Source organism: Hippocampus comes, unplaced genomic scaffold (genome assembly GCF_001891065.2).
Source record: "Hippocampus comes isolate QL1 unplaced genomic scaffold, H_comes_QL1_v1.1 scaffold275, whole genome shotgun sequence".
NCBI lineage: Eukaryota > Metazoa > Chordata > Actinopteri > Syngnathiformes > Syngnathidae > Hippocampus > Hippocampus comes.
In genome coordinates this window covers 16,975-27,929 of record NW_017804971.1, presented here as the reverse complement: position 1 = coordinate 27,929, position 10,955 = coordinate 16,975, and the positions used below count along the sequence as shown (strand labels likewise).

At 41.3% G+C, this 10,955-nt stretch overlaps 1 protein-coding gene across 1 annotated transcript in view; it reads left to right on the top strand.

Moving 5' to 3' along the window:
- The window catches only part of LOC109528781 (potassium channel subfamily K member 2-like), a 12,661-nt gene extending 1,911 nt beyond the window's left edge, over positions 1 to 10,750 (top strand). Inside the window, exons 2-9 of the mRNA XM_019891744.1 lie at positions 80 to 186; positions 277 to 389; positions 988 to 1,078; positions 2,767 to 2,884; positions 4,392 to 4,552; positions 7,069 to 7,255; positions 7,350 to 7,489; positions 9,240 to 10,750. Coding sequence (XP_019747303.1) covers positions 80 to 186; positions 277 to 389; positions 988 to 1,078; positions 2,767 to 2,884; positions 4,392 to 4,552; positions 7,069 to 7,255; positions 7,350 to 7,489; positions 9,240 to 9,578 — 1,256 coding nt within the window. The 3' untranslated portion in view covers positions 9,579 to 10,750. The remainder of the gene's footprint in view (positions 1 to 79; positions 187 to 276; positions 390 to 987; positions 1,079 to 2,766; positions 2,885 to 4,391; positions 4,553 to 7,068; positions 7,256 to 7,349; positions 7,490 to 9,239) is intronic.
- The last annotated feature ends 205 nt before the right edge of the window (positions 10,751 to 10,955 follow it).

Genomic DNA, 10,955 nt, shown 5'->3' with positions numbered 1-10,955 from the left:
GGGGGGAAACACCAATTCCGGGCGATTTTTTTTTTTTTTCCCCCCCCCCCCCCCCCACCATCCTCATCCCCCCTGACAGTGGCAGCTCCAGACTTACTGGACCCCAAAGCGGCCACTCACAACACAAAGCCCCGCCTCTCCTTCTCCACAAAGTCCATCACGCTGACTCCACGAGAGGAGAGCGAGGTGGGAGGCCACCAAATCGCCGTCACGCTTTTGTTCGTTACCTTCTTTCACGCGCACGTGTTGGTTGACTGACCAGTTGAAGTATTGCAGGTGGTTGCCACGGTGATGAAAAGGAAGACGGTGACCGCCATCTTTCTTTTAATCGTCTTCTACCTGGTGATGGGAGCGGCCGTTTTCAGGTCTCTGGAACAGCCTCATGAGAGGTAAAAACCATTAAAAATCGGCCTGCAAAAATGGGTTACGTTAATACGTTTGTGCTATTAAATTGAACTATTGGCCCACTCCCAGACTGAATAAGCTTTTTAAAAATGCTCTCAGTATGGTACGGTACTTTTTCAAGAACCTTCAAGAACGTGGAATTTTTAAATTCCTCTTGCATTTTTGTTAAAAAGCCAAGTAGAAGGTTGGCGCAAAACTATGCTCTTTCAGAAAGGCCTCAAAACCTTTGAGGAGGGGCTGTGCTGTCTAGAAACTGTTTCCATAAACTATAAAGCCCAGCCACACACTTCCAGCTACTACAGTCAAAATACCGATTGTAGAAATAGTTGTAGCAGTAATCGGGTCTTTGCTGTTTCATAACCATCCCTGAAAGTTGCAGTCGTTTATAATGCTGACATTTCAACTCAGGCACTTTGCATGGTTTGTGGGGTTGGGCAAAATAAATCACATGTTCTCCAGCGATTAAACAAAGTCAAAAATAATTGGATTTGGTAGCCCACAAGCAAACATTTCTAAGTGTGTCTACGCAGACGAATGAGGTGACAGGTTGTGACAAATACTGTCGCCTTCTTTCTCCATCAGTGCTCAACGCTTGGCCATCTTGACCCAGAAGTTGGACTTTCTGGCCAAACACCCCTGCGTCAACCACAGTCATCTGGAGGATCTGGTTAAGGTGAAATATATTCATCTGTGTCGATATGCACTAGATACGAAATGTTTACTATTCAAATACGAGATGTGATATGAAAATCAATCACTTCAAAACTGTTTCCACCATTAATGTGACCTCTAATCTTTACAACTGATTATGAGAAAAAAAAATCTGAGTTTAATGATAATTCGGTACACTGGAAACTGAAAAGATTAACCAATCACAATTAAACTCATGTTAAAAGTGAGCCAGCACACACCTGCCACCATTGAAAGGGATTCTGAATAACCCTAGATAGACTTCAGTTGCTCTAGTAAGCTTTTCCTGACATATGGACGATCGTGGCACAAGCCACGATCTGCAGAGCACTTCAGCAAGCATCAGTGAGATCTCACTGTTTATAGGTATCGGACAGGAGAAGGGTACAAAAACTTCCAAGGCTTTAAATATACCATGGAACATATTGACGACAGTGGAGAAATTATGACGCGACAGATTACCAATAACTGGACATCCCTCCACAATTCATGATAAGAAAACAGGTCTGGGAGGCTGCCAGGAGGCCGACAGCTACGTCAAAGGAGATGAAGGAATTTCCGGCAAGTACTGGCTGCTTGATACACGTGACATCCATTTCCCATCTTCTTCAAATGTCTGGGCTGTAGGGTCTGGTGGCAAAGACAAATGAAGAAAAAAAAACCACACTTCAACCCTTCCAAATGCAAGTGAGAAAATGTTTTGAGATTTAATTAAAACCGAGGTGGTACTTTGTGGCCAGAATTCCAAAAGGTATGTTTGACACAAACACACCACCACCAAAAGAACAACCACCTTACCTACAACAATGCAAGAAATGCACTTGATTTGGGGTTAACCAGAGGCACTTCAAATTGTGGCCAGCGTGTATTGATTCCTATTTAACACGAGTTTGAATGTGATTAGTTGATTGTGAACACAGGCACGTCCGTCCCAATTATAAGAGGGTGTGCACACTTGTGCAACTGCATCTCTGTTGTTCATTTTTTCTTCACCTCTTGAAATTATGTAAGTTTTGTTTTTAATCGATTGTAGTGGCTAAAGGTCACATTAAGTGTGGATGAAGTTTTGAACTGATTTTATATCGGTCACATTTCTTGAGATCACAGCAAAACAATGAAACAGGATGTGTAGACTTGAAATTGTGTGTCCACTATGTGTGTTGCCGCTGTCGTAGTTTCAGCACCTTGGACAGCTCATTACTTTCTCAGAGGGTGGAACCTGTGAGGGTTAAAAAAATGTATTCCGAGAAGCTGGTGGACTTCCAGCGTTTTGTATTAATGATCATTTTCCCTGTTGGAAATTCTTGGAAGGAAATAAAGTCAATCTCTTCCATGTTTCAGACTTTAGACGATATCAATAAGATACGACACTCACCGTTTGACAACAGAGGCATAGCTCTTAAGAATTTGCGTCGTCTTTGTGTTTTTTTTTTTTTTTTTACATTCTTCAGCGTCTTGCAAGTGTAAAAATAAGTTATGACCTGTACAGTGAAAATTTTAAAGAATAACAATGGCTATATTGTAGTAAACAGTTATTTTACAAGAGAGGAGGCCCGTTGTTTTATCACATTATTCGATCAGACTTTCCACTGCGGTGTTCCGCATTCTCAAGACACTTTTCCGACTTTTTCTGTGAGTTCAAGTTTTGTCTGCCTCTCCTTCTACCTTCAGCAAGTCGTGGCAGCCATCCGCTCGGGAGTGAACCCTGCCGGGACGCTCGCCAATCCCAGCAGCCTGTGGGACCTGAGCTCCGCCTTCTTTTTTGCCGGGACTGTCATCACCACCATTGGTAGGATGCGCACACACGCACACGCACACGCACACGCACACGCACACAATCCATGTTTATGTGCACGTGTGTGTGTGTTTTTACTGTTTTTTTTTTTTTTTTTAATAAACATATCCATTATTGTTAACTGTCACAGTTAACTGTTACATAAGATTGCATGTAAGATTGCCATCGATCAGGGTTGGAGGTTATATATTGAACTGTGCTAGACGCGTGCGTGCGTGCGTGCGTGCGTCCGCGTGTGCGTGTGTGTGTGCACGCGCGCTCCCCAAATGAGCTGTTATGTAACAAAGACTTTGAGGTTGTTGCTTTTGTCATCGATCTTCCATCTGCTTCCTGCAAGTAATCAAACTAGTGCACCTTGGCGCTCTCATGACCATACGTTTAGTCTTTGTGTGTGTGCACGATATTCTTTTACTCCCTGCTTTTATCCTTTTCCCCCGCCCCCATCCCTCTCTATTCTCTACGAACTGTAAAATTTCTTTTGCTGCAGCTGATTGCAATGCAATTACGACATTGCAAGTACAATGGCAGTTGCTCCACTTATTGACTCGGTTTCTCCACTTTTGTTAGTTTTCATTTAAGGACACTGAGCGCAAACGTCTGCCGCTACCGTTTCAATTTGCGGTTGCCGACTTCCTGAATGTGTCCGAATGTTGTCATTTAGTGTATATTCAAGAATTAGTCCATCAGAAGTTGAGGATGCACCGTTTTTAAAAAAAACAACAGCCGATTGAGCATTTATTCTATGTCTTGACAACGCTGTAAATTACCGCTAAGCTTATTTTGGAAAAAATGGGATTTGTTTACTGTTGACACATAGCGGGATTGGGACACTGTTACACTGTTTGTACAATATTTTTGTGCTATCCGTTGTTCTTCCTCATTCCTAATATGTTGTGTGCTCAAATGTGTCTGTATTACTTTTAAAGTGTGTGTAAAGACCGGGAAAAAAAAAATTAAGTGCCATAAATGCTGTAAAAACATGCCAAGGGTGTATTTATTATATTGCGGGTTTCACATCACCTCTGTCGTGGAAGGGGGATTTGTGTACATGTACTGGTGAGACAAAATTCCTAGTGGGCATTTTGGTGCTAATGATAGGGTCATGTGACATTATATAATTCTACTAGTTAATATCTATTGCTTCAAGAGTCACACTAGTATTGTGCAGACGTTAACTAGTACACAGTTTTGCCTCACTCGCAAGATGGAGTTATCCTCCGATGATTCCAAAGTTGTTCTACTAATGTGTCGAAAAGGCAAGACTGGAAAAACACGTCTAGTAAGATCCAATCATTCTACTTTTCTCTTACTCAAGAAGACAATGTGTGTACGAGTACACAGACCTTAAGAGGGGTTTCAAATAAATACTCAATGGCATTCCAGAAAAGAAGAATATAACACCAGCAGTGGGAAGTTGTACATCATCCACGCATTGGTAACTACCTTGTTCGAGGTCCGAAGTCAAACGTGGTCCGAAGTCTACTCTCCGTCTTCTGTCCAGGCTTCGGGAACATCTCTCCTCACACGGAGGGCGGGAGAATCTTTTGCATCGTCTACGCTCTGCTGGGCATCCCACTTTTCGGTTTCCTCCTGGCCGGCGTAGGCGACCAGCTGGGCACCATCTTTGCAAAGATCATCGCTAGAGTGGAGAAGATGTTTGTGGTGAGTGCAGGTGAACAAGCATCCACCTAACAGTCTGCACGTGTCCCAGGCAGCAAGTCGGCAAAAGGTGCCTTGAATAATTTATACAAAAGCACTTTTGACAGCAATCCTATCACGCCAAGGTCTTTCAGTTTCCAGACGGACAACCTTGATATTTGGCTAAACGCGATTCCGGCTTCGGCCTTCCTGTGTGGAGTTTGCATGTCCTTCCCGTGCCTACGCGGGTTTTCTCCGGGTACTTCGGTTTCCTCTCACAGTCCTAAAACATGCAACAGGTGTGATTGTGATTGTTTGTCTCTGTGTGCCCTGAGATTGGCTGCCAACCAGTTCAGGGTGTCCCCCGCCTACTGCCCGAAGACTGCTGGGATAGGCCCCAGCATGCCCGCAACCCTTGTGTGGAGAAGAATAGAAATTGGGTTAATGGATGGACGGTACTGTAATATAGTGCCGTTGTTTACCACCTTGGTCTTTTGTTCACATTTCTCAATAAAAGTCTCAATCTCAGAGCAACTTTAACGATCATTTTACCAATGCGAATACTGAAATTTAATGTCGGCCAATCACCGTAACACAGGCAGGACCCAGTTGATGATCTCCTGAGTCTCTATATGTTATTTATTTATGCACTCAAGGTTTGTGATCTGACACTCAGTACGATTTCAATTGCGACACGCTCCCGCCAACATCAATTAATATCGCACAATAACGATGAACTGATTGTTGAACTTTGCCTGGACGTTTCCTACACGTCAATTCTATTTGTGACACAGCTCCTAATCAATTCATGAATCAATCAATCCCTTCGCCCCTGGCTGAATGTACGCTGTTTAAGCGAGCAGTTTTGTTCTGAATGATTAAGGGGTCCTGAGGGAGTCTGAGAGAAATATGATGATGACGACGACTGGGGACGAGGACAAAAGTTCATTGTGTCACCCACCTAAGCGTTTAATGGCTTTAAGGCCAGATGGTTTTAGACGACAGCTTTAGTCGCAGTCCCAAGTGCTCCCAGGGGCAAACTTGTGATGTCACAATGTCTGAGTCTGCGTTTGCAACTGTATTTAGGATAGAATTGTGGCTTTTCGTTCAAAATAATAGTGATAATCAATCAGATGATGGAATATTAGAGTTTTCTTTCACAGACATGCATTTGTATGCATGTATACCTCATCATCAATGTGATGAGGTATACATGCATACTTCATTCAGATCTAACAGCTCCCTACAATAACACCTGCACTTACAAGGATAGCAAAGTTTAACTTTAATTGACATTATTGTAGTTTTATTGCACACTGCTGTAAAAATTGCACAGCATCATCCTGAGAGCTGTTTCTAATATTTTGTCTCTGCTAAATAAGGCGCCACATTCTGGAAAATGCCAATTAGCGCACTGCTGGAATATTTTACAGTAGAGCAAACTACACTGCAAGCAAAAACAAAAACAAAACTATGATACTGTTAAATGAATTCTGCTGTTTTGAACAAAACTGACTAGTCTCATGCTTGTTAAAGAAGCAATCTCAGCCAGTCGCAGGGCACACAAAGACGAACAACCATTTGTACTCAGAGTCACACCCAGGGACAATTTAGAGTGCTCAACCAACCTGTCATGCTTGTTTTTTGGAATGTGAGAGGAAACCGGAGTACCCGGAGAAAACCCACCCAGGCACGGGAAGAACATGCAAATTCCACATAGGAAGGCCGGAGCCAGAATCGAACCCTGCACCTCGGCACTGTGAGGCTAACCACTCGCACACCGCGCCGCCTTAGTAAAACATCATTAAAGTGTAACTACATTTTAATTAACCACATTTAGGAAAAAATGTCTTGACAAATGCATCACATATTACAAGACTCTTGACAATGCATTCTGTCATACCAACTCTAAATTGATATTAGGAATTTGATATAACAGGTTGATTTAATCATATTTGAATAATTTGTTAGTTGCATTTAACTTATTTTTGTTTGAGTAATATCACCTGAAAATCATTGCATAAATTGTAAATTATAGTTTATGAGCAAAGTCAACAATGAAGAAAAAAAAATGGCTTTAATCAGTGTCATCAAGATTATCATGAGATATAAATAAATTCCACTTAAATCAATCAGATGTAGTCTCTCATATTTTTTTTCCAGGTACTTAGTAAATGTTTATCAGTTATTGCTGTAAAATTGATTACCGGTAGTAAAATATTTCAACCATTGATTTCATTATTTTGTTTTTAAGAGTTAATTTGCTAAATTACATTTTTTAAATCAAAGTTGGAGTAGGTCAAATCTATTAAATTATATTAGGTGTCACTTTTTTGACTTTATTAATTTTTATTTTTTTAAGGAAGACACTGATTAAAGTTTTCTGAGTGTGGATAAATTATATAATCAATGGGCTGGATTCAAGAACGGAGTGAAACAGCTGTCCCCAATGTTGCGTCCCGTGCTCTGTAAAATGAATTAAATGCCATCAGCTGTTGGATAACGTGTGCTTGTGCTCACCTCGTGTGCGGTCCGTGCAGCACTGGGACATCAGTCAGACGAAGATCCGGGTCATATCTACATTGCTGTTTGTGCTCTTTGGCTGCTTGCTGTTCGTGGCGCTCCCGGCAGCCATCTTTCAACACATCGAGGGCTGGTCAGCGCTGGAGTCGCTTTACTTTGTGGTCATCACTTTGACCACCATCGGCTTTGGGGACTTTGTTGCAGGTAAAACGAGTTCAAAACAACAAGGACAAGAAAAAAAGTGACTTTGTGCTTGGCTCATGTGTGATTCTGTGAATGCTTCTACCTCTGCTTCCAGGGGGGTCAGAAATCGAGTACTTGGACTACTACAAACCAGTAGTTTGGTTCTGGATTTTGGTTGGACTGGCCTACTTTGCCGCCATCCTCAGCATGATTGGAGACTGGTTAAGAGTCATTTCGAGGAGGACCAAAGAAGAGGTTTAGTTATTATTAGATTACATTATTGTCAACACATAGTAATACATGTGCTGTACAGGATATAGTGGTCCGCCTCACATTTCTTGGGTTCAGGGTTCGAATCTCACCTGAGGCCCCTCCTGTGTGGAGTTTGCATGTTTTCCCAACATTTGAATTGGTTTTCTACTATCGTATTCCCAAAAAACATGCATTTTAGGTTAATTGAAGACTTGACATAATCTTTAAGTGTGAATGTGAGTGTGAATGGTTGTTTGTCAGAAGAGGCGCTGAGATTGGCTGGGATCCAGTTCAGGGTTTACTCCTTCCTCTCGCTTAAAGTCAGCTGGGATAGGCTCCAGCTCACCTGGCATCTTAATAAGCACTAAAAAGGATGGATGGATGGATGGATGGATGATATGCACCCACTGGCAACAACTTGGTTCATAATTAGGTACAGTCAAAGAAAGCAATGCATGATAAAGGGTTCTCAGTAGGACACAGCACCAATGCAAACCACTTCAGACCACAACCATAGTAATAACATCATGTATTGCGAAATGAACACCTTTCTTTCTAACCTTGTATTGGAAATCATCATGTATTGCATATCATCCAGTATAATACGACAAGGAAACATTTTGTGCTCAAGGCCGACACTTGATTTTTCAATTTTCAAATTTCAATTTTAGATTAGCTATAAAAAAGAAAAATAATTACATTTTCATGCACAGTGCATGTCAGTTGTATTTAACTTAAAGTATGGTAATTTTTCATTTTAGGACTCAAATCTTGGCCTCTGGATTTTTTGACTGTTTTAATCTTGGAGTTGCCCATAACGGTGATATTTGGTGTAAAATTTTGAGAACCACTGACTGGGGGACAAAATAAGTCAGCATTCTTTGACCAAGTAAATACTGTACTCAGTAGTCAGATTAAAGTGCGTGCCACGTACATGCAACTTTCTCCACCACTGATATAGAATATTATGTAATATGATACAGACTCTTCTCAGTGTAGTGACATTTACTGTACATGAGCACTTGTTCATTTCCAAGCGCGGCTCCAGGTCCCAGCAGACTTTTGTCACCCTCCTAACTTGGTTTCAATGATGAAATGCTTCTCTGATCCAATTGACTTTATGCAACCGAAATACACCTGCAGGTTATTAGTGTGAGTCTCTCCAGAGAGTTTGCATAAAGCATGACCATAGTCTCATCTGGACATGCATCTTGACTCATTGCTGCTCTAAATATAACACAACTTATGCAAATGAGTGCAATTTTCTCCGGAAGGGAAACACTTTTCACAGGAGCCAGAATGGCAGAAAAACGCATAAAGTTGTTGTCTTGAATTCATATTTTACCATAAATTGATCCACTTTAGATTTAGATTGGTAGCAGTGAGGTTATTAAGCTAAAAACTTTTTTTCACTTTTTTTTTGCTTATTGTGTTTTATGATACTGTGTTATTGAATCAAGAATCACTCCAATTCACAATCATTCTCCAAAATATGAATCACTATTTTTACATTTATTGTATTTTTTCCTCCGAAATTATTCTGAGGCTTCTGATTGGATAAAATTGAATTTATAGTGATAGTGCCCCCTGCAGCTATTTCGAAACCGGCTGAGGTTTTCTTAAATGAAAACGAATTTATGAATTCCTCGGTGAGGACGGAATTGTTTTCTAAGCACCGATGGACATTGACTGTGAGTAAGGCGCGCTGCGTTTTTGTTCACTGAACCTGTGACTGCAGCTATCTTCTCCATAGGTGGGAGAGATCCGCGCCCACGCAGCCGAATGGACGGCCAACGTGTCAGCAGAACTGAAGGAAACGCGCCGACGAGTGAGTGTGGAAATCTACGACAAATTCCAGCGGGCCGCTTCCATTAAACGTAAACTGTCGTCCGAGCTTGGTTTCAGCCCCGCCGCAGAATTTGGGCTGCCACGAAGGACGGTATCAGCCAATCACAGCGAGGAGCGGGAGAAGAGCGACAAGGAGGCGGGGCTACCGGGGCTGACGCCTCAGCTAAACCGGAACTGTGGCTTATTTATGAACGGTCTGGACCTGGAAAGAGGCGATATGGCCATTATTGAACATGTTAAGTGAAGGGCAGTTTGTTATATCGTGACCTGCTCGAAAATCTTGGAAAATGGATTTCTTAACCATGGTGGACATCCTTGTTCTCCGTAAAGATTTCCAGCTTTTCTGGGAGAGGTCTGGGAGTTTAAATGTCAATCAACAATGGGAGCAACCACTAAATATTCAAACAGGAGCAAATGTTAACAGTTTGTTCATACGTGCTCCATAGTTCTCAAACTATTTGGGTCCTGGGACCTCCTCATAATTTTCACACCAATTAAGCATAACTACCATGTATACCCTCTCAATGCCTGAATACATAATAGTTGCTCATTCGAGAGAAAAAAAAGTTGGTACGTAACAATAACAAATTTCTATTTTTAAAGAGTTGCTCAGTTGTCATAAAAAAGTTGTAATCTTTCCAAGAAGAAAAAAAAGCCAATTTAACGACTATATGTGCCCCTAAATGCTTTAAGAATTTTTTTTAAATGGCCTATTTTAAGGGGGGAAACATTTCGAGAGGGGTAATAGAATAAGGATATTTCCCTCCTAGCAAAAGTCGTAATATTATGATATCAAAGTGGGACTTAGTATTGTTATAACTGCTAGCAAGATTTGAATGTAGCCTCATTTCACTACATGCTCGATTCTGACCGAGGCCTCACACTTAACTAACGTGCACAAGCACGATTCTTAAACATGGCCGTTCATCATGGCAAGCGATTATGAAAGTGCGTCGCACAGCGTCACCAAAATAGCAGCTGTAGCCATACTAAGCTAGCATTAGCACTTTTAACAGCCAATGTAAGCCACGCCTGCTTCGTGTTAGAATGGTTTATTTGTAATTGAGTGTTATTTTTACACATAGTTATCGTTTTAAGTTTTATTTTTGGGAATATACAATCAATTAAATATCAAAAAGGTAAGAAATGTAACTGTCGAGCTAATTGCTAATTCCGTATTGCTTCTGAATCTTAGGTGCCTGTAGTCTTCTTCTGTTTCCTCGTCTTCTGCCCAATGTTCGTTTATTTTTGTTGTTGTTTTTGTCAAGAGGTGGACATTCGGTCATAGTTTCAGCAAAGCTCCCGAAAGCCTTGGGAACAGGTCAGCATTTGGCTGTGCTGGTGGTGGGTTGGGGTGAAGGCGCTTGCGAGTGAATGACAAACGTTTGATACCTTGTTAGTCAAGCATTCTGTCTGTTAGTGGGGGTTAGGCACAAGAGGGAGTGATTTTTTTTTTCCACAAATAATTTTACTCATGTACTATACTGTCAGGTCTTACTGACAGTTTTAACAAATATGGCGACAAGGGTTTGTTTTTTGTTGTTTTATTATTTTTTGATTGTAATCTCAGGGGGAGTGAAGTCAAGGTTTTGCAAAGGAGGAAAGTGATAAACTTTATTCT